The sequence below is a fragment of the Diceros bicornis genome, chromosome 36, assembly GCF_020826845.1.
Source record: "Diceros bicornis minor isolate mBicDic1 chromosome 36, mDicBic1.mat.cur, whole genome shotgun sequence".
Classification (NCBI taxonomy): domain Eukaryota; kingdom Metazoa; phylum Chordata; class Mammalia; order Perissodactyla; family Rhinocerotidae; genus Diceros; species Diceros bicornis.
Window position 1 is genome coordinate 1,134,033 of NC_080775.1, and position 23,628 is coordinate 1,157,660.

General features: G+C 40.7%; 1 protein-coding gene across 7 annotated transcripts in view; it reads left to right on the plus strand.

Moving 5' to 3' along the window:
* WDR37 (WD repeat domain 37) overlaps positions 1–23,628 on the plus strand; it is a 71,511-nt gene that overhangs the window by 16,318 nt on the left and 31,565 nt on the right. For all 7 annotated transcript variants that reach the window (XR_009216972.1, XM_058532340.1, XM_058532338.1 and 4 more), the window contains 8 exons: positions 2,975–3,152; positions 7,158–7,254; positions 10,349–10,444; positions 10,798–10,862; positions 14,629–14,764; positions 16,368–16,439; positions 21,135–21,179; positions 23,057–23,133. Coding sequence is in view for 6 of the 7 variants with exons in the window: in XM_058532340.1 (XP_058388323.1) it covers positions 3,015–3,152; positions 7,158–7,254; positions 10,349–10,444; positions 10,798–10,862; positions 14,629–14,764; positions 16,368–16,439; positions 21,135–21,179; positions 23,057–23,133 (726 nt within the window). In the remaining variant the exon portion in view is untranslated. The remainder of the gene's footprint in view (positions 1–2,974; positions 3,153–7,157; positions 7,255–10,348; positions 10,445–10,797; positions 10,863–14,628; positions 14,765–16,367; positions 16,440–21,134; positions 21,180–23,056; positions 23,134–23,628) is intronic.

Sequence of the window (23,628 nt, forward strand, 5' to 3'; positions counted from 1 at the left end):
CATAATAAAGATACCAGTTCTCTCTAAATTGATGAACAGTTTAAACACAGGTCCTATCAAAGTGCCATCCAGATTTTTGTAGATATGGAAAAGATTATTCTAAATTTATATGGGAAGGCAAAGGAACTAGAATACTAAGACAATTTAGAAGAAAATCGAAATGCTAGGAATTACTCATTGACTTCAAGACAGCACAGTAATCAAGACTGTGTTATTGGCAGAGGGGATAGATACGTAGATCAGTGGAACAGACTAGAGAGCCAAGAAATAATCCCACGTAAGTATAGCCAGTTGATTTTTGACCAAGATGTCAGACTTTCTCAATTCAACATGGTATGGATAGTCTTCAACATATGGTGCTGGAATAATTGGATACTATTAGCAAAAAAACTTTGATCTCAACTTCACACCTTGTAAAAATATTAACCCAAAATACAAAGTATAAAACTAAAATTTAAAGAAGAAAACAGGAGAAAATTTTTGGAATTAGGATTGATGAAAAGTTCTTGGACATGACTCTGTGATCCATAGAAGAAAAATAATTGATCAATTGGATTTCATAAAAATTTAAGTTTTGCTTTGTGAAAAACCCTGTTAGGATAAAAAGACAAGTTATAGACTGGGAGAAACTCTTTGCAGCCCATATATCTGACAAATAACTCATATGAAGAATGCATAAGAACACTCAAATCTCCACAGTAAAAGCCTAGACAGTCCTATTAGAAAATCGGCAAAGGACATGAAGAGACATTTTAGTGAAGAGGGTACACAGATGGCGAATAAGCACATGAAAAGATGTTCGGTATCTCTAGCCACCAGGGAAATGCAAATTAAGACCATGACAAGGTATTACGCACCTATCAGAACAACTAAAATTAAAAAGTCACAATGCCAAATGCTGGTGAGGATGTGGAGAACAGAATCTCTCATACCAGCATTGCTGATGGGAATGTAAGAGGTTAGCCACTGTGGAAAATAGTTTTACAGTTTCTTAAAAAAACTAAACACGGTTAAACGTAGAGTTACCATATGACCCAGCAATTCCCTACCCAGGTATGTACGAAAGAGAAAGGAAAACAAATTCACTCAAAAACTTGCATGCTAACGTTTATAGTGGCGTTATTCATAATAACCTAAAAGCGGAAACAACCAGTGTCTATCAGCTGATGATTGGATAAGTAAAATGTGGTCTATTCGTACAATGGAATCTTGGTAATAAAAGGGAATAAATTACCTATACATGTTGTAACATGGATGAACCTTGTAAACATGCTAAGTGAGAAAAGCCAGTCACGATAGACCAGGCTGTATTGTATGAATCCATTTATATGAAATAGCCAGAACAGGCAAATTTATATATAGATAAAGCAGATTAGTGGTTGTCTAGGACTGGCTGTGGAAAGTGTCTTACATGGTGTATGAATTATATCTCAATAAAGATTCTCTTTGAACTAAATGTACATTTACCCTATGCCCCAGTAGTCTCACTCTTGGGCATTCATCTAAAGAAATGGAAGCTTAGGTTCACGCAAAAACCTGTATATTATTGCCCATAGTAGCATTACTTGTAATAGTAAAAAACTGGAAGGAACCAAAATTTTTTGCAATAGATGAGTGATTAAACAAATTGTAGTGGGCTGGCCCCATGGCGTAGTGGTTAAGTTTGTGCGCTCTGCCTTGACAGCCCAGGATTTACAGTTTCAGATCCCACACCACTTGTCAGCCATGCTGAGGTGGCGAACCACATATAAAATAGAGGAAGATTGGCGCAGATGTTAGCTCAGGACAAGTCTTACTCACCAAAAAAAAAAAAAAAAAAAAGAGTAGTATATCTATACTGTGGAATACTACCCAGCAATCAAAAGGAAGTAACTGTTGATATCTGCATTAACTTACTTGGATCTCAGGAGCATTAAGCTCAAGATCTCAGAAGGGCACATACTCTGTGCTCTTATTTATATAACATTCTCAAATGACAGAACAAAAGTTGGGACATGGATGGCTGTAGGGGAGAGCTTAAGAAAAGGTTAGGAAGTTGTTGCCTTTCTTACAAAGTGAGGTGTGGGATGGAGAGGATCAAAAGTTACTGTCAGCAGTTGATGAAGAAAGATACATATATATATTACGTCAAATTACACGAACTAACAGATACATTGGGAGAGAGAGGGATCAATAAGAACAGAAAACAAGTAGGTAATGTCCAAAATGTAAATCTGCAGTTGAAGAAGGAAAATGTCGTGTAAGTATATTACTTAAAATTATATTAATTACAGTGATATTATATGAGGAGGAGGAATTGATAGTAGTAGGAAATGAGTAGATAATGTCCCAAATGGGTAAATTAAAATGTTTATATTACGTAGAGGTTTGAATGACTTCTGCATCTGTGCTGTCTAATGGCAGCCCTAAGCACATGTGAACGCTTGGAATGTGGCTAGTTCGGGTTGAGAAGTGCTGTGACTATGAAATACACACTGAGGTTCTAAGATGGAAGCATACAAATGGTGACATAGCCCATCAATGTTTTTTACGTTGACTAAAGTGGCATTTTTTTAGGCGTATTGAGTTAAATAAATCATTAAAAGTAATTTCACCTGTTTTTACTTCAGCTAATGTGGCTACTGGAAAATTTACTGTCACACGTGTCTCTTGGACAGCATTGCAATAGAATTGGTTCCCTCTGAGGAGGAGGCTGAGTCTGGGTGAAGTTGGTTAAGGGAGAGTAGTTCTTGAAGCCCTTCTTTGCTATTTGGTTTTTAAAACATGTTAATGAAATTTGATTAAAAAATTACCTCTTTAATAAAGGCTGTGGTCTCTACCTTAAAAACATATTAATTTGTCTCTTTCTAAATTATGTGGTAAATGTTAACCATAGTAAGGAAGTTTGGAATTAAAAGTAATAATTATCTTGTCCACTGTTTTTCCTTTATTTCAATATCAGAAATAAAGTACTTGTTTTCCTGCTTTTGTTTAGCTTATTGCAGGAGTGACCAGGACATCACCTTCTGGAAGTAATGCCCACAGAAAGCGGGAGTTGTTCAACTGCTCGCCAGGCAAAACAGAAACGCAAATCTCATAGCCTTTCTATACGAAGAACTAACAGCTCGGAGCAGGAGAGGACGGGCCTGCCAAGAGAAATGTTAGAAGGACAGGTAAGTCAGTGCTTGATCACTGTCTTCTTGTGAAGATGCTGACCGTGTGTGTGATGTTCCAGAAATGGCCAAATATGTACAAGTCTCCAAAGTAGAGAAAAAGTGTGGCTTACCAGAAAACAAAATAAACTCCCCTCCCCATAAACTGATTAAAACTGTCCAATACAACACAGAGATAGAATTCGATTCCCAGGCTAGTGTTTTTACACTACTTAATAAAAAAGTGGGTGTGTCAGATTTTATTCTTCGTATAGGTAAATTGACAGTGCAGTTTTTCATCTGATAGTTTCAAGAAGAGAATCAGATATAGTTTTAATGATCTCTTTCTGTTCTCTGGAGAGTTTTTAGAATGAGATCTTTTAGTAACTTTCCTTGGCTTTATCCTGTGTCTGCTGTGGTGAGTGTGTCACTTGCTGTTTATTACATTATATGTCTTTCTGATAATTTGATGTTCCCTTTGATTAAATGAACTAATATTTTATTGATCAAGGTAAGCTTTGCTATATTTTTTCTAGTTCCTTTATGATGATGAAAATGTGTTAGTTTTTTTAAAGAAGATTGTGAAGCCTAAATAAAAGTATTTGTTATAAGAAAATAAATTATAGGTATATCTAATACATTTGTATAAGTATGTGTATACATTAAAATGTATATATAGAAATATAAATACCTATAAATTTATAACCATTCCCTTACAGTTAGAACTAATTCATCTCCAAATACAGTCACATTCTGAGGTGCTAGGGGTTAGGACTTCAGCATATGAGTTGGACGGGACACAAGTTAGCCCAGAACGCTTAGGAAAGTGAATGCTTGAAAAAGAGCTGTGGGGTGGAACTTCTGTGATGATGGAATGTTCTAGATCTGTGTTATCAGATATGGGAGCTACAGGCTGCATGTGGCTAGTGTGAGGAATTTTTAGAATTTTAATTAACTTCATTAGTCAAATGTGGCTATTGACTACCATATTGGACAGTATAGGTAAAGCATCTAAGATACATTTTTTTAATTGTTAGATTTACTTACATTTCTAGCAATGAAAATTTCACAATCTCCTTTGCTGGCATCTTCTAGTTAACTCCTATATGATGAGGTAAATGAGTTCTCTTGGCCTTCTGAGAGTGGGTCATCCTTCATTGTGATGTAGAACAAGTAGGTATTTGCATCTCAGGCTAACCCTTCATGAAGATCATTCAGAATCCTGCAAGCTGAACAGCCTAGCTGCTGCACCATTCGTAGGGCCCTTCTCTTGGTGTCACCAGCATTCTCTGGACTGTACTCACTTGTTGACAAGTACAGTTTACTGGAGTGGCTGATGTAAGTTACCCTGCCTGGTTTAGCAGCAGGAGGACGGTAGTGGTGGCCATGGTGTTTGGTGCAAGCAGTTGGCATGGTAGGTTTAGGTGGAGGGATCTAAGAATACAGAGGGCCGATTACCAGTGGATTTGAGTTGAACAACAGGTCATCACTTTCTAGACAAGGTTACACTAATGCTTTCTTAGTTGTTGGGGTGCAGTATTAAAAAAAAGTGAAGATTAGTGTGAATGAGCCTTTATGGTAATTTTATATGTCTTAGGTTCATGAATCTAAAGCATTTTAGGAAGCAGTGCTTAGCGCAGGATGGAAGGTCTGTTCTTGCAGAGGACTGTTAATCTCTGTACCCATGAAGCACTTATTGTAGCCTGAAAAGATGCCTCCTGCATCCGTGTATGGGCTGATGTGATAAAAGGCAAATTCATTTAAAAGCTTTACTGAATCTTAGTAGCTTTTCTGTCATTAGTTTTCTCAAGTGATACCCAAAGTTCAACACCTCTCACTTCAGGGTCTGTGAAGTTGAATGGCACAGGACGGAGAACATAGATAAGGTTAAAGTAACTTTGCGGGGAGCTCTCTCTCTTGGCTTCACTGCCCTCTAGTGAAAAAGTTCTCATTTCACTGCACTTTTCATTTCTTGATTGTCTTTATTTTATCAAGTGAAGTTAACACTGACATCTCAGCTTTGTCTCCCATTACAGTTACATTTTATATTAAGATGCATTTACTGTTCAGGTAAATGTAATGTTTCAGTTGCTGACTAGTGAGGATCTTAATCATTATGGGTGTAGGTGAGTAGGAACTGAAACACGCAAGAGGAGATTTGGCCCTGGTAGGGGGAGTCAGAAAGGCTTCTCACAAGTGACCGTGTGAGGAGGGCTGACTAGCTTGGGGATGGGAAGAACATGGCAGGAGGGGGAAGAGGATATGCAAAGGCCACAGGCAGGGCCGTAGTGTGTTAGATATTAACTGTGATGGTTTATTTTACTTTTCATTGTTATTTTAAGTTTTCTTTTTTTTTCATGGTTTTCATTTGTATTTTAGAGGGATGTTGAGAGAGGCTGGATTACCAGTTCCACCAGATTCAGTTTTTAAACAAGTGGCTTCACATATATTTTTAAGTAGATTGTAAAATTTACTTGGAACATTCTGTGATTGTTTCAAAACATATTGCTAAAATGCTTATATCATTAGAGATCGTTTTGTCTGAACTTTATTTATTTATTTTTCCCCCCCAAACCCCAGTAGATAGTTGTATGTCATAGTTGCACATCCTTCTAGTTGATGTATGTGGGACTCGGCCTCAGCATGGCCGGAGAAGCAGTGCGTCAGTGCACGCCCAGGATCTGAACCCGGGCTGCCAGCAGCGGAGCGCGCCCACTTAACCGCTAAGCCACGGGGCCGGCCCAGAGATCATTTTGTCTAAAATTTGTCTTTCTTAGAAGTTAGTCTGAGAAGGAATTTAGTAAACATTGTCTATCTTTTTTATTTGCAACTCATTAAACATCAAAAAGTTTGTGCTTCATATAAATTGAAAAGTCACTTAGAGAGTTACACTGATAGCAGTTCAGTCTTGACACATTATTTTAGAAATATTTGTTAAGAATTTTGTTTGAAAAAACTCTAAGTTCTGGGAGGGACACACACAAATATTCCATAGGCCATGCTCTCAGGAGAGTAGAACATAGATTGGATTGGTCTCCTGCTGTTAGCAGTGTCTGGAAGGTAAGTGCTTTGAACACAGTTGGTGCCCAGGCCGCTCACCTCTTTGACCGTACCTAAAAATTCAGCAGATTTTGCTGCTTCCCACTGACTTCCTGTGAGGTTTAGACGGGACTGGGGACATGCAGAGTGTGTGCAAAGGCATGCAGGCCTGAAGAGCGTGGTACACCTGGAAACTTATGCATTTATGTTTTCCTTTAACTGATGCACGTTTTGCTATTACAGGTGAGATTTTTCATTTTTCCCTCTGCACAACAATCTTAGGTTTTACGTAGAGTTACAGGAAATATCCAGTTTATTTTGCTTGAAGCACAGTGGACATGAGAATTCTATAAAGGCACGTCTTCTATTAGTATATAGCTTATTAAAATTAATTTATAACACCTTATGATAGAACTTAAAGACTGTTTATAATACAATTTCATTTATAACTACCTTCCCTCTCTACAGATTAGGAAGTTTTTGAATAAGGTAGGCTTATTTCCTCCGTGTAAAAGGAAGAATTATGTTATTTTGAAGAAATGCTTGTTCTTGAATCCTATATTATCCTGGGTAACCATTTATACAGTTTAATTTTAGGTTCATCTATAGAAATTTGAAACTTTAAGTCCTTTAAGTGTTTTATGTACAGTCATGCATCACTTAGCAACGGGGATACGTTCTGAGAAATGCATCATTAGGCAGTTTCGTTGTGTGGACATCATAGAGTGTACTTATACAAACCTAGGTGGTATAGCCAGTTACACACCTAGGCTATATGGTGCTAATCTTATGGGACCACCGTCGTTTATGTGGTTCGTCATTGATTAAAATGTTATGCGGCACGTGACTTTAAGAAATAAAATATGTAAAGATATAAAATAAGAATTTAAGATAAGTGATAATTCACTTTGGAAAAAGTATATTGGAACTTGATATCAGAGTTTCTCATTCGTTCATTCATTTTAAACAAAATCTTCCTTTTTACAGGATTCTAAACTGCCTTCCTCAGTTCGCAGTACGCTTCTGGAACTGTTTGGACAAATAGAAAGGGAATTTGAAAACCTTTATATTGAAAACTTAGAACGTGAGTATCTCTTGTTTTAATAAACTTTTATAACTTTTCACTTATCTATAGAAATCTTTTGAGAGTCAGATTTGTAGGTAGACATTCACCACCGTATCCGTTTTCTGTTCTGCTGTAACAAATGTAGTGGCTTAGAATAACACGAATGTGTATCTTACAGCTCTGTAGTCGGAAGTCTGGCATGACCCTTACCAGACTGAAATCAAGGTGTTGGCAGAGCTGTGCTTCTTCTGGAGGTGTGAGGGGGAATCTGTCTCCTGCTCGTTTGGGTTGTGCAGATTTCAGTTCCTCGCAGTGTGAGGACAGAGGTCCCATCTTCTCGCTGGCTTTCTCAGTGTCTACAGCCTGCTGTGTTCCTTGGCTCGAAGCTATTCCTTCCTCTTCCATCTTCCAAGTCGTCAGAGGCGGGTGGAGTCCTACTAGCACATCTCTGACCCACTCCTAAGGACATGTGGGAAGGATGGGCTGTCTGTGTCATGTAGGGTGATCTTCCCATCGAAGTCCTACACCTCAGTCACACCTGCAGGGCCCCTTTGCCACAGAGGTGACATGTTCATAGGTTATCTTCGGGGCGGGCAGTATTTTGCCGACCACATTAGCGGATCCAAATTATGATTTCATGAAAAATAAATGCATCTTATAACTTTTTCTACACAAATTATACTGTAAATTGAGAAAACGTCATTTCATGTTTTTCTTTAAAATATACCATATTTTGAGAGTTTCCTGAAATGTGTGTATTATCTATTTGACTTACTAGTGAAAGGAAAATCAAAAGAATTTTTAATTAGTGTGGCTTTAGTTTTTCTTTTTAAATTTTGTTTTAGAAGCCATGCCTTCCTTTGCTTAAAGAATCAAGCAGCATAAAAAGAGAAGGTATCTACCATCACCCCGTCTGTTGACCATCTCACTCTCTAAAGGAAAACGTTTTCTGCAGTTTTTGCTTTTAGTTCTTCTTGTGATTATTTTTTAAACTTAAGTAATCGCCTTGTTTTTAGCTCTGTCACCTTCAGGCCTGTGTATTCCTCCTTCACTGTAAAATGTTAGGACATGAACCTGACCTTCTTTACCCCTCTCACCACTCCATTCCTTTCCAGTTTTTGTTATTTTTATAGGGTTTGTGTTTATAAAATTTATATTATGCAAGGGTAACCAACTTCATGCTAATTTGATTCCACAAATTGAATACTAATAAACAGTATTTGCATTATTAAAATGTTTTTCACTCTAGAACTAAGTGATGTGTTTAGATCAGTAGTGAAGAGAATGTAATCCTATGTCATTTTATTTATTTATTTATTTTTTTGATGAGGAAGATCAGCCCTGAGCTAACATCCATGCCAATCCTCCTCTTTTTGCTGGGGAAGACTGGCCCTGGGCTAACATCTGTGTCCATCTTCCTCCACTTTGTATGGGATGCCGCCACAGCATGGCCTGACAAGTGGTGCGTTGGTGCGTGCCCGGGATCCGAACCCCGGCTGCCAGTAGCGGAGCACGCGCGCTTAACCTCTACGCCACGGGCTGGCCCCCTATGTCATTTTCATATTGGATTTTCCTTATAAGTCCACACTGAAAATTTACAGAGGGAGAAATTATTCCAACGTTTTATAATATAAAAATTAGGTACCATGTACTGCATCTGACTTTTAAGTATCAGAGTTGTAACAACCCGTGTATTGTTGAGTTTCCATTGTGATCGAAGGCCTTATGTTTTATGAATTCATGTAGTTTGTTTAAGAAAAACTATGAGGGGCCGGCCCAGTGGCACAGTGGTTGAGTGCTTGAGTTCCCCTTTGGTGGCCCCGGGGTTCACGGGTTTGGATCCTGGGCACGGAGCTACTCACTACTCATCAAGCCATGCTGAGGTGGCATCCCATATAGAAGAGCTACAGCTCTACAACTGTGGTATGCAACTATGTACTGGGGCTTTGGGGAGAAGAAAGGAAAAAAAGAGTAAAATTGGCGACAGATGTTAGCGCAGGGCCAATCTTCCTCAAAAAAAAACAAAACAAAAACAAGAGTCCATAATAATTAAAAAAAAAAAAGAAAAGAAAAACTATGGGATTACAAATTACTAATGCTAGAGGTACTTGGAGTTTACGCTGTCAGGTGCCTAAATGTTTTCGGTGGCCTCCTACTGCCTGTGAGATATAGTCGAAGTTGCTTAGGTGGGATCTGTTAAGAGCATTTTGCCTTCACCCTTCTTTCTGACTAATCTCGTTCTGTGCTTTTGCTAAGACCCTTGACCTCATGGTAACCTGAACAGACCCTGTACAGTCGTGGGAGGTGGCGTGGCTCAGTGGCAGGCTCGTAGCCTTGGCAGCGGGTGGATCTGTGGCCATGCCGGGGTCCAGCTGCGTCACTGCAGTAGCTCGTGTCCTTGGACGAGTCCCTTCCCCTGTCCAGTTCTCTTTCCTCATCCCTACAGGACAGATAAGAGCAGGATAACAGCACTGGTCTCGTAGGTCTGCTCCAGAGGGCCTATTGTGGAAAAGAGTGCCCGCAGTGTCAGCCTTACTTACCCCTCAGCTGTGTCTGCTTGTCGTCTTCTTTATAAGTGATGTTCTTCCTTTTTCATTCTTCTCTTTTCCCTGTAATTCTGTACTTCCTATTCATTTTTCATAAATTTCTAATCTTTATTTTATATAATCCTCACTTGTTGCTCTATGGTGCCATGCAACAATGGTTATTTATTTATTTTTTTTTATGTTTTTCCCCCAATGTCAGAGTTGTCAGCTAGACTGTAAATATTTCATTGAGTTTTGGACAGTATCAGAATAATGTTCTTAAATGTATAGAATGAAGTACAAAGGAAGTGAACTGTGTGGAAATCTAGGAGCTCTGCTGAGACCCTGATAGCAGAGTGTCTTCTCAGTGTAGGAAGAGCATTGGAGTTTTTATTTTTGGAATGATGTCTTGAGTTTTTTGAGAACTTTATAAACTATGATCTTGTTTATTGGAATATTATTCATCTGTTTGTTTAGACAATACTAATATATTATATTTTTATGTGCTCAAGTTTTGAAAGTGGTGAGTATATTTAAACAAAAAAGTACATATTTTATTTTTTTGAAAACAATTTTTTTATTCCTAGTGCGTAGAGAAATCGAGACTCTTAATGAACGTTTGGCTGCTGAAGGACAAGCAGTCGATGGGGCAGAACTGAGTAAGGGCCAACTGAAAACAAAAGGTAAGGTGGAATGCTCATAAGGGTTGCCGCACGAATAATGTATGGAGGAAGTTGGGAATTGAATGAAGGACATGGATTCATTAAATTCACTGCTTTTTGTAGTCAGCAGTACTTGAAATACATAATTCAGATGTGGGTATAGAAGAAAGAAGGAAGCGCCAGGGAGCTGAGGTCCTTGTTCCAGCTCTGCCGTTGTCTCCATGTCAGCATGGACAGACAGACCCTCCAGAGTTTCACTGTCTTCCTGTGTGAAATGAAAGATCGAATTTGATCTCTCTAGTCTTTTCCAGCTCTGAAATTCTGTGGCTCTTCGGTTATATGATTGTATCTGATTGTTGACTCTGTCTCTGCAGCCAGTCACAGTACCAGCCAGCTTTCTCAGAAGCTGAAGACCACTTACAAGGCCTCCACCAGCAAGGTATGCAGGGCGCTGGCGCTCGGGCCAGTCATGTGGTGTTTAAGGTGTGCAGATGTGTACTTTAAGTTGCATATTTTCCAATTAGAAATGTGTAATAGAAAAAGGTAAACTTCTGGTGTTTAGGAAAATTTAACTTTTAATTTTTTTTTTTTTGTGAGGAAGATTGGCCCTGAGCTAACATCTGCCAATCCTCCTCTTTTTGCTGAGAAAGGCTGGCCCTGGGCTAACATCCATGCCCATCTTCCTCTACTTTATATGGGACGCCACCACAGCATGACTTGACAGGCGGTACATTGGTGCATGCCCAGGGTCCGAGCCCGTAAACCTCGGGCCGCCGCAGCGGAGCGCATGCACTTAACCGCTTGCGCCACCGGGCCGACCCCAAAAATTTAACTTTTAAAAGGAATATCATTGATACGTTAAATGACCACAGTGTATAGACACCTAGACGCTAACCTGCCCTAATAATGAGATTAATACCTTATGCATTAGTAAATATATTGTCTTTTTTGAGGGAAATACGCTTTGTATTGTTATTTGGCTTGATATAGAGACTCTGAATTTGGAGAAAGCTAAGCAATGGGTATAAACCAATGAAAATGATGTTCTGAGCTGTAGTTCCATATTAATTCAGCCTCTTCTATTCTCTAATTTTCTAAGTATGGCTAAGAAGTAAAGATCTGTCTCCAAGGCAAATACAGATATTCATGATATTTTGCTTTTTCTTCAAGTGGCAAGGATTTAATTATTTGGGAATTAATTTAGCTATAAGGGAGTGCTACTATGAAGTAATATTTTGAGGTAATTTTATATGAATCTCTACTTTGGGATATTTTGGATATGTAAAAGGCAAATTAATTACCTCATCTTAATGAATGCATTCCTTTTGCTAAGCCTGAGGGAAAAGTTGAAATTTGTGGTGCATCTGCTATGATGTCATAGTTATTGTTAGCTTTCTGTTTTTCTAGTTTGTTCCCTTAAGTTTAAAGTTATTTAGCATGGCATCCAAAGTGAGAGAGATTAATTGCAATTAACAGAGCAGATTCTCTTATTGCTATTTCTGCTTATTTGAAAGATTTTGGTAATTCTTTGTTATTAAAAAAAATCTGAATATTGCTAACATTTTCTTGTGTTTCCTTTGGTAACTCAATGTAAGTGGCTAATTAAAAATTTTTTTTGTTACATATTTTCTAGCTTACAGTTACTAGTTTTGAAGTTTTTAATAAATTAACATTAAACTTTTTCTTCAAAATATAGTGTGAGATTATGTTCTTCCTCATTTAACTTCTCATTATGTTATCTTGAATTATATTGTTTATTCCATTGGTTCCAGGTTATGTATACAATGTATGGTCTTAGAATTCCAAAAGTTTCTAAGCATTTCTGAAGTAGAAGATGAAAGGCTTATATAAAGTTATCCCTTACTATGAGTAGTAAAAAATAAGATTTGGGCAAAGGTAAGGATATGTACAATAACACTTTGCTTTAAAAAAAATATATTACAGATATTTAAAGCCCCATTCATTTTAGATACTAGAAATTCATCTGAATTTATAAGAAACATATGACTAATGATCCTTAAAGCATTGTGTGCACTAGGTGTACCCACCTTAAAGAATAATAATGAAAATATAAGACATTATCTGAAAGTTGAAGAAATGACCTGGTACTAGAATGTATTCTGATCTGTGCTGCAGCGTGGTAGTAGAGCTAAGCGTGAATACGACGAGGTGGTAGTAAGCTTGAATGCAACATTACTTCTCTCCTGACTCAGCCCAGAAAGGCAAGTAGCATGTGTGGTGAGATAGTGGGAAACCGAAGTGCGTTAAGCAAAGCAGAAGCAAACTGGAAGTGGGCTTCCCTTCCTGGAAGCTGATGACGTATCTCTAATGCCTTTTGGGAGGGAGGCGCGACAGTCTAACCAGCAAACCACTTTAAAGACACCTGTGAAAATGTTCATGCGTATTTTTGTGAGGATAAGTGTCTTTCACTGTGAAAAAAGCCCTTTCTGATTTTTTAAAGTACTTTAGATTGTATCTCAGGTAAAGTGATAATTAAGATGACAGGCCTAAGTGTCAATTTGTTGCTTCATTCTGCTGCTTTTCTGTCATGAATGTTCCCTCTGAGTAATTCAGTCTCTTGTTGGACCTCTTTGTAATTGTGACTAAGTCAACATTTTTAAGAACAAAAAGAGTTAGTAGGTAGTCAAAGCGTAATGGGCAATTGGAAGCAACACGTGCAATAATTTGTTACAGTATTCGTAAACTGCATATTATCTTCTCCCAAAATTCCGCCAGAAACGTGGTTGGCGTGAGTCTCGCCATGGTGACCCGCTGTTCTAACTGTTAGAATGGGCTAGGTGAGGAATGTGGCCCCAGTGGTTCATTTCTCATAATAATACTGTGTTAGTAATGGTGAGAGACTTGGAAGTGAAATTTACCACCACTTATTATGGGAGAAAGCTTTGTGTGTTCTTTAATTTCCCTCTCTCCTAAATGTTATGTTACTTAACGTTGGAGTGGCACTTTTTGCCAGCAAAAGCACTTTTCCATGTTGTGGAGGGACAGTTTTGCTAGGTTGAATAGGATATGAGCTTTCAAAAAGAAAGGTGATGATGGTGGGCAGGTCCTTTTGTAATTCCTTTTAACTTGAAACAAGTCAAATGGAGCCTGTTTATATTACTGTGAAGGAATCGGTCTCTTCATAAACATGTTGTTTTATTCTTTCACTGTATATCAGGAATAATTTGAATGTTCATACCCAAATGGATGTAACAGTGGATTGTATTTTAATGTGTTTATACTAAGAATGCACTTGGATACGTTTTCAGGGCTTTGCTAAATCAGTGTTTAAAACAGCTGTATAATACCACCAATTTTTCTTTTTTACTTGATTTTACGGTTTCAGTATTTTGTTTAATCTGTATTATTCTGATTTACTTACAAGCTGAAAAGCCATTCTTATATCTGAGAACAATTTAAAAACCCAACTCTGAAGAGTTCTTTGTGTTTAGTGTCTTCCTCATGCTCTTACTATTTTTCCTGTAAGAGAAAGTGAGAGTTGTTTGCTGTGTGTACCATACCAGACGATGCCTCACCATCATGTGCACCTGTGTGGTTCTCCTGTCTGTCCCCATGAGACTGTCCGCTGCCCGAGGCCAGGAGCTGCTGTCGCTCTGCTCTGTGTCCCCTCCTAGCACAGCGCTGGCACTGTGTGCACTCAATAAACAATGTTGGACAAACACAGAAGTGTCGTCTTTTGTTTCCTCCACACCTGGGGCTGTTTTCCTCCTGATAATACGTGGTTAGTATAAATTACCACAAACAGAAAAAAATGAAAGTCCCCCAATAATAAAAGTGATTAGTGCTAAGGGTTTGAGGTATACCTTCCTGACTTTTTCATGTCCTGCCACCTCTCTCTCTTTTTTTAAAAAAAGAATTTGGAAATTTTGTCAGATGATTAGGACTCAGGAAGAGTAACTTGAAGCTATAAATAGACCCTTCTTCCGTGGGAGGACACGCTTACATGAAGTGTGGGGGAACTTTGAGGGGTCTTCAAGGCCTTAGTAAGGTTTTCATTCCTCTTTGTGATATCCAGCTGGGTGAGTTCCAATGTTTGCGCTTATGTTGTGTTCCTTTAATATTTTAAAGTTTCTAGTCAATGATTTATGCATTTTCAAGACATCTTTTTCTTTACCTTTTTTAACTTAAAAACATTCACTTAGTAAGTTGTCTACAATTCTCATTCCTTTCCGTCACGATTTTAGATCGTCTCCAGCTTCAAGACCACCACGTCGAGGGCTGTGTGCCAGCTTGTGAAGGAGTACATCGGTCACAGGGATGGCATCTGGGATGTCAGTGTGGCGAGGACACAGCCTGTGGTGCTGGGGACTGCATCTGCTGGTGAGTCCAGAACTAGCCCTGCCGCTTGTCAGTATGACTGTGTGACAGCTGGTGCAGCTGTTGGTAGCAGAGTGATCCCCGGTAGCAGACAGACGTGTAGACGATCAGTCATGGAAACCAAAGCCCTTAGCCTTGACCCGCTTAGTTCTGACAGCCTCCGTTGGGCCTTGTGCAGTCCGTGAGTGTGGGGTCACATCTGAGTGAGTAAACGCTGGCTCTGTGGGATTCAGCTAGTTGTGTTAAGGAATCCTATTCGAATGGTAGAGGCAACATAAGGTGGAATGTCTTTTAAACACATTAGGTGCTTTTTTTTTTTTTTTTGTGAGGAAGATTAGCCCTGAGCTAACATCTGTTGCCAGTCCTCCTCTTTTTGCTGAGGAAGATTGGCCCTGAGCTAACATCTGTGCCCATCTTCCTCCATTTTGTGTGGGACGCTGCCACAGCATGGCTTGATGAGCAGTGCGTAAGTCTGTGCCTGGGATCTGAACCTGCGAACCCTGGGCTGCCAAAGCAGAGCTTGCGAACTTAACCACTGTGCCACCGGGCCGGCCCCACATTAGGTGCTTTTTTGGTTGGCTTTCTTGTTATTTGTAGTCTAATATGTATGTGCTTTGAAAATACGTATCCCATTTTTTTTCCCTGCTTGTAAGGTGCAGCCAAGGGCAGTGCTGTGTGATCTCTGAAATGGCCATGCTGTCCAGGATTTAGGCGGAAGTGGGCCTGCTCGAAGCCCTGCATTTGCCTGTGGGACTCACAGGGCGGGCGTTAGAGAGATGCCTTTTTTCTCATTAAAGATATTTTTTGAAAGCTGTGTAAGGTGCATTAATCTAATAACCCTACAGATAAAAATTGCTAAAATTAAAAATGGTGCTCACTTGTTTAAACTGACTTTTCCAGCTTGTGAGAAGTTAATTACTCACTAGATTCTGCCTTTTAAAGTGGAAACAGGCAATGTTAAACTACTTAGGATAATGAAGAGAGTTCTTTCCCTGTTTAAAACTATGTTCATACATGAGCACCCTGGATTGTTTTGGAAATTACAATTTAAAAAAAGAATAAAGGGGTCCTTTTCTGGTATTTCTGAAATCTCATTTGGATAGGCATTTATTTTTCAGATTTTCCTATTAAGTCTACTTTTATCTTTTTATTTTTATGCCCATAAGAGGAAAGGTCCAAAGGAATGTTTATTATCTCAAATAATTTGTAACTGGATTTGCATTTGTAACTGCTATTTGCAGTTGAATATTTATTTCATGGTGTTCTGAAAAGTCTTAATATTTGAACAAAAGAATGAAGCCATGATGTACGTGATGTTTGTATTCAAGTCTGAAGTGTGGTGCAGTGAGTGTGACAGTGAGCTCGGATCAAGTCCCTGGTTGTCCATTTGCCAGTTCCATGACCTTGGACAAGTCAATGCCTTCTCCCATCTTCTTGGAAACGTTTTGTTTGATCAGTTGAATTACAGCGTAGTATAATTCAGAGTTGCAGTAGGTATTAGTGGTAATGTAACTTCTAATTTTTGGAGTATTTATCTTCCTCTTGTATTAAAAAGACTGTATAATTAGTGACAGCTCAATCATTCTTGTTTGTTTCGGTTTTGCAGATCACACGGCTTTGCTGTGGAGCATAGAGACAGGGAGGTGCCTCGTCAAGTACACAGGCCACGTGGGTTCAGGTGAGTGTCAGGAGGTCGACGGTCCTCCCGATGGAGGTGTGCTGACTCGGCTGTCGGGACCGCTGGGTGTTCTCACAGACGGACAGGCAGACATGCCTCTGGCTGTGGGAGCTTCGTAAAGGGAAAGCTCAGCTCCCTGGACGGCGTACCAATAGGAGTTGTCTCTGTTTTATTTAGTGTTCCGCAGAAAGCCACACAGACGGTTTTGGAACTGAATCATTTCAGAGGCTGACTTTGAGTGCAGTGATCTGCAAAGGCATGACTTGGGCCCAGTGAAGGCTGTTGCTGGGCTTCTTGCCTGCAGTTAATGCAGCACCTCTTTCTGCCTTCTCTGTCGTACCTCTGCGTGTACCAGTGTTCCCACCAGATTTCACGTTTCCTGGCCCTTTGTGGTTCCTTCCACCTGGAATGCATCATCTCTAGTCTGTCGGGCTGCCTTCTAGCTCCTTCACCCCTTACTACACTTGTAGACAAACTCAGAGGTGGTGTCTGCCTCCCGCTTCTAGACTTAGGTTTGCCCCCACCTACAGACTTCATCCGAGCGTCCTCCTTTCGGCCTCAATGCAGGAAGTGTCTGTTGTCCTGTCAGGGCTGTGGACCCAGGCTCTTCCCTTTCTTGGGGCATTACTCCGGTGTCCCTGTTGTCTCCTCTGCCTCTGTCTGTCACCAGGGCGTTCCCCTCAGCGTGTGAGCAAGCTCATGCCTTCCCCACACTGAATATCCTCCCCCCTCGCCTCTCTTCCTCCCCAGCTCATACCCACTGTCTTCCCTCAGCCTGTGTCTGCTCGCTGCTGGGCGCCTGGGGTAGCTGGAGTAGGTGCTCAGCAGCATAACCAGACCTTGTTAAATGCATGCGTGCTGTGTTCTTGCTTTCTGCTTCCTCACTTCAGATTTACTCTTTAAAAACATAAAAAAATTAAGTATATGTATATAGTCTAAAAATTAAGAATGTATTATTATTATTCTGTATAAAAAATTAACAGCAGTTTCCTGCCTCATCTCTCCTCTGTATTTTCATTTCCCAAAAGTCAGCCAGGCAGCCACTTTGAACAGTTTTTTTTTTTTTTTTTTTTTTTTTTTTTTGTGAGGAGATCAGCCCTGTGCTAACATCCGCCAATCCTCCTCTTTTTTTGCTGAGGAAGACGGCCCTGGGCTAACATCTGTGCCCATCTTCCTCCACTTTATATGGGACGCCGCCACAGCATGGCTTGCCAAGCAGTGCGTCGGTGCGCGCCGGGGATCCGAACCAGCGAACCCCGGGCCGCTGCAGCGGAGCGCGCGCACCTAACCGCTTGCGCCACCGGGCCGGCCCCATGAACAGTTTTAAGTAGTCTGTTTTTTTCCTTTCATTTTTCTAATAGCACCTTATTATTTCTTAATTTTTGAATTTTATTTATTTTTTATTCTTTTTGGTGAAGAAGATTGGCCCTGAGCTAACATCTGTTGCCAATCTTCCTCTTTTTGCTTGAGGAATATTGTCCCTCAGCTAACATCTGTGCCTATCTTCCTCTATTTTTTGTATGTGGGTTGCCTCTACAACATGACTTGATGAGTGGTGTGTAGGTCCATACTCAGGATCCGAACCCACAAACCCCAGAGGGCTGAAGCGGAGCGCGTGAACTTAACCGCTATGCCACTGGGTTGACCCCTTAATTTTTGAGTTTTAGACAAAGAAGTGACTCTTAATTAAGGAAAATGAAGATTTACTCACTTGCCACATACATTCTTCTCTTCTTGTCATTGCCAAGTAGTTAGAGCATGATTTTTATTTAAATGGATATTCAGGTTTTACTCAGTTATGGCTACATCCACATTGTTCATGACTACCTGCATACACACTGTACTTGCAATCTCTTGTGTTTTCTCTGAAGAGAAGAGTTGCCTTGTTTTTCTGTCTGTATCCCTAGTTCATCCTTACACTCTGCTCTATGTGTGATGTTCCTTTTGTGTGATCAGACTCAGCAGGTCGTCTGCCCCTCCACCCCCTCTGGACGGGTTTGATACCCACTTCCTCAGCGCGGCTGCCCTTCGAGTCTCCCTTCTGTCTCCTCCTGGGGTTTCTCTCTGCCTCGATCCTCTGGTACCTCCTCTCTGTCCTGGGTCCCGTTCTTCCTCTCTCTTTAGGAAAGCCTGTCTTTCAGTAGCTTCCTTATAAAAGGTGTCTTAGAGGAAACTTTTTGAGACCTTAAATGTTTGAAAAGTATATTTTACCTTTACACTTGATTGATAATTTGGCTGAGTATAGTCTTCTATATAGGAAATAGTTTTCTTTCAAAAACTCAAAGGTTGTGCTCCTACTTTTTATAGCTTTCAGGGTTGATATTAAAAAGTTTAATGGTGTTTTGAACCTTGATCCTTCCGAGGTGATTGAATGTCTCTCTTGAAGCTTTTAGGAGTTTTTTTCTGTAGGCCTGCTTTTTTTTTTTTTAATTGTTCTGGACATTGGGTGGGACTTTGCAGTCTAGAAATGTATGTGATTGAGTTCTGGGAAATAGTCCTGTGTTTTGGAATTCCTATCAGAATGTTGGTACTCCCAGACTGTTTCTCTTATTTTATTATTTTTTCTCTTTCACTTTCTATCATATTTTTTCTTTATTTCTAGGAGATTTCTCTTTCACTTTCTATCATATTTTTTCTTTATTTCTAGGAGATTTCCTAAACTTTATCCCTCAGCCCATCCACTGAAAAAAACCCTTCATGCGGTCATGTTTTTAATTTCCTACAGTTTTTTCTTTCTCTGAAAGTTCCTTTTTATCATAACATTGTGCAAAATCTTTTCTTACCCCTCTAATTAGTCAAGGAATTGAGCCCGTCTTCGCTTGGGTGAGGAGAGGAAGTGGGGGGGGCGGGAGGGTGCCTTCTGGGCCTCTAGCCACTGCTACTGCTGACTGCAGTGCACTCCTGGTCAGCCCCGTGCTGGGCTCATTCTGGGCTGACTCGGTAAGCTGTTTATTGCAGCCTGACATAGACACTGAAAAGCACTCAAATCAGAAGTGTGCAGCTCAGATTTTTACAAAGTGGTAAAACCTGAGTGGCCGCCTCCCACTGCGGGTCCTGACTGGGATTGGTCTGTGCTGTGTTTCTCGTCGGTGCCTTGCTGTGTGGCGTTGTTGCTGTGTGGCTGTTGCTGTGTGGTGCTACGGTACTGGGATAGTCTGGTTTATTTGGATCTTTCCAGTTTTATTATTACAGATAATTATAAGTGTGCAGTTGCTATTTGAGTCTTTCGATATATATGCACGCACACAGTCGTTTCAGGGTATCTCAAGGTGGGATTGTCTGGGGTGCTCAGCACTAGCAGAGACCCCCAAACAGTTTCCACGTTGCCTGCTTACACTCCTTCGCCTTCCATTATGCCAGCAGTGTGGGGAGTCTGGTTGGTCCATGTTCTCTCCAACGATTGGTGTATGCTGGGTTGTAATTTTAGCTATTCTGGTGCATGTGGAGTGGAATCACCATTATTTTAAATGCCCTGTCTACCCTGAATACTTGAATTTCCTGTGAGATTGCTTATCTGGTCCATTTCTTCTTCTTGGTTTCCATTCATTTGATCTGTCTCCTAAAATGCCTGGTAACATTTCACCTTTTCTCTTTTCTATAGTTTCTATTTCTGTTTCCTTTTCTCCATGGTGAGTTTCTTCAGTCCCTCAGGCCGAGGTCGTGTTCCGTTCACCTCTGTGTGCCATCTTCTAGCACGTGCCTCAGCCTGGAGATTTCTCTCACTTTCTTTCTTCACGTGATCTTTTTCTGTCTAGTAGTTTTTATTTTATGAGCTGGCATTATGTATGAAGAATTTGTGTAGGCCTTGCATGGTGTCCCTTCATCTGGGAAGATTTATTGTCTCCAGAGCAGACGGGGTGTGGGTGCTGACCTGGCTTTAGCGAGGCTGGGTGACAGGAGGTGGACTTCAGGCATCAGGAGTGCTGATGTGTGGGCCGTCCTTCTTCCGAGGGTGCCGTCCTCGAGGGCTTGCCTTCACAGGCCCTCAGCTTCCATCTTGTCTCGCGTCCCCGCTCCTCCGCCCTTCGAGCCTGCCTTCTGAGTGCCCAGTGCAGCCTTGGGCAGTGCCTGGAGGCCCCCTTCTCCTGCTTACCTGTTCTGAGGGATCTGGGTCGTCAGGTCTTACTGCCTCCATGGCCTTAAACTCCCAGTTTGCTCCCACATCTGGAGAGGAGACCGGGAGGGTGTCATCACTGTCCTAACCTGATCCTGACCCTGCCTATGCTGCAGGGCCTACCTTCTTGAGTTCCTGGGGTCTCCTCCTGGAATGGAGCAGACTGAGTTTCTGAAAGCCGGGAAGGAGGGAGGGTGGGCTTATGGCTAGCCGGGTGGGTGATAACAGTGCCCCCCTCTGTCATCTGCCTCTGCCCGTTGTCATAATTATGTTTTCTTTTTTCATGCTGATTTATTTTTAAATCTAGATGACTTCCCTATCTGAAAAAAGAAATAGATTGTTAATATTCTTTGTGTGTCCTGTTTTAGCAATGTGATAGTTGATAGTTACTTTTTATTGTATCTCTGTTCTCTTTAACTTACACATATATTCATCGTTTAATTGAATGGGAGGATCTAATGAACTATTATAGTTCTTTTAATTTTTAAATTTAACTTTGCAATACATGCTGTAGGTATAATAAATATTGATGATATGTTTTTGTTATTCTAAATCTGCTTTTGTAATTTTTTATTTTGCAGTAAATTCTATAAAATTTCATCCGTCAGAGCAGTTGGCTCTCACTGGTATGTTGATTTTTTTCTTTATTGAACAAAGTTATTGATAATCTTGAAACAGCCATCGTTCTTTTCTTAGCCATAGCATCAGGATTATCCATGCCTTTTACAAAAGTTAGACAATTGTTAGTAGACATTTTATGAATTAAGTGAGAAATGAATAAAACAAAATACTTTGAGTAGTTTGGTTTTTTTAACTGGTAGTGGACTGTGAATTAGATGAACCTGACTTTACGGTGAGATTAAAATCGATTCCTCTTCCTTTAGAAGTCTTTTTGTGAAGCACTTCATTGTTGCCACTCTCCCTGCTCGCACAGTGAAGATTCTTGGTGGACTGTAACTCAGTTCTCTGAAGCCTGTCATTCCTGCCCAGTCCTAATCCTGTATGCACCTGAAATATGGAAAGGAGAGAAACAGTGGTCCCACATCACGGCCACCTGCAGAGCTAGTTTTTCTTCCTTTCTAGGTAGTTCTCCTAAGCTGTGGAAGCTTGGGTTTGTCATAATGTTATGTGGTGGTTTTAAACACACTCCCATTATTGTACTGAGACTTTTTCGTATGAAATTGTCTCTCACCTGTAGATCTCTGTCGTGTTTTGGGGACACCCAGGGTAATCTTGAAGGATAAGTGTTTGGATAGACCAGAGGTCAGCAAGCTTTTTCTTGCTGATCAGAAGTAAATATTTTCATCTTTGAAGGCCACTGGGTCTGTGTCACAACTACTCAGCTCTGTGTTAGCTCGGAAGCAGCAGAGACGGTGCACAGATGAGTGGCCGTGGAGGTGTGCAGTAAACCTCATTTAGAATGGGTGGCTGCCTGGATTTGGCCTGTGGGCCAGATTTTGTTGTCTGTGGCGGAATAGAGCCCAGAAGTAGGGCTAGTTGGGTGCTTTACATGTGACTGGAATCTGGTGGGAAGGCCGGTTTTAGAGTCATCAGCCTCGACCACCCTATCTAGTTGGTACCTTAATGAACATCGGGGGAGTAAAGGAGGCGAGGAGTTTAAATCTTATTAAATTGGCTGTTTGTTGTGTGATTGGGAAGAGAGAAGACGGAGGGAGACCGGTGACAACCAGAGGTTGGAGAGGAGGGGATGAAATCAAGAGACCTCTCAGAAAGGGGTTGACGGGAACTGAGACAGGTGAAGTAGTAGGACTGGGGAGAGGAGAGGTAGGTGGCGTTTGGCTCTGATGCTGATGTGAAGAGAGATTGCAAGTCAGGCAGGAAATTCATCTGACACCGTGTGCTGCCATCTGCACGTGGCCACTTTGGGGAAGCTCGGCAGCCACGCAGAAAAGGTGGTATTCAGATGGTGATCTTGTAAGGGTGAGTGACACGGCCGTGCCAGCACGTCTGTGGGCCTGTCTTTGCCCTTCAGCTGCCCTCTGTCTTTCTGCTCCCAAGTCCATGCATCGTCTTGCAGACTTGGCTGGTGAAAGTAAGGTCTGAGTACTAACAGATGCCTGGCAGATTGTGAGGTCCATCGATGTTGAGTAGATGGGAACGTGCGTTTGTGTATTACTCACTTTTCTGAAATACCTCAGAATCTATTTTAGTCACAAGTTATAGTATAATTAGATTTCTGTTTATTTAGGTTAGGTAGATGGAGAATAAAATCTATTTATAAATTTTCTCTGAACCTTCACAACTTTCTACCCTAAAACGAAAGAGGGAATATTTTTATAAGTAATCATCTTAATTTTGCACATTTACTCAGTTCTCAATAGCATTATGCAGTCTCAGAAATAGCTATTTGAGTAAAATACATTCATCTCACTAGTGATCACCAAGTTACAAAGTCTGACGATGCTTGGTCAGAGCCTAGCAAAAGGTGCATTTTATGCATGATGTGTACTTTGGGTAATTTTCCTCCTATTTCTCTCTTCAGCTTCTGGAGATCAGACTGCTCACATTTGGAGATATGCAGTTCAACTGCCGACACCTCAGCCCGTTGCCGACACTAGTGTAAGCAGCACATTTACTTACCCTGAAAACGTGACATGGGGTATGTTGGTAGGGTTCTGGATGTTTGCGAATTTTAGGATAAATTTATAATATCTTACAGACCAAATGTTTGTGTCTCCCCCAAATTCCCACACCGAAGCCCTAATCCAGTGTGGCTGTATTTGGAGATGGGCCTTTAAGGAAGTAATTCAGATTAAATAAGCTCATAAGGGTGGGACCCTGATCCCCTAGGATTAGTGCCCTTACAAGAAGAGGCCAGAGAGCTCTTGTGCACTTTCTTTCCCTTCACGCACCTAGGAAAGGCCATGTAAGGACATAATGAAAAGGTGGCCGTCTATAGGCCAGGAAGAGAGCCCTCACCCAAAACGGAATCTACCACATGTTGATCTCGGCCATGTGATCTTGGTGTTTTGTTCTGGCAGCCCCAGCAGACCAAGACAGTGTCTAAGAAGAAACACCTTTATTTGTATATGCCTATGTTCATTTTCACTTCCC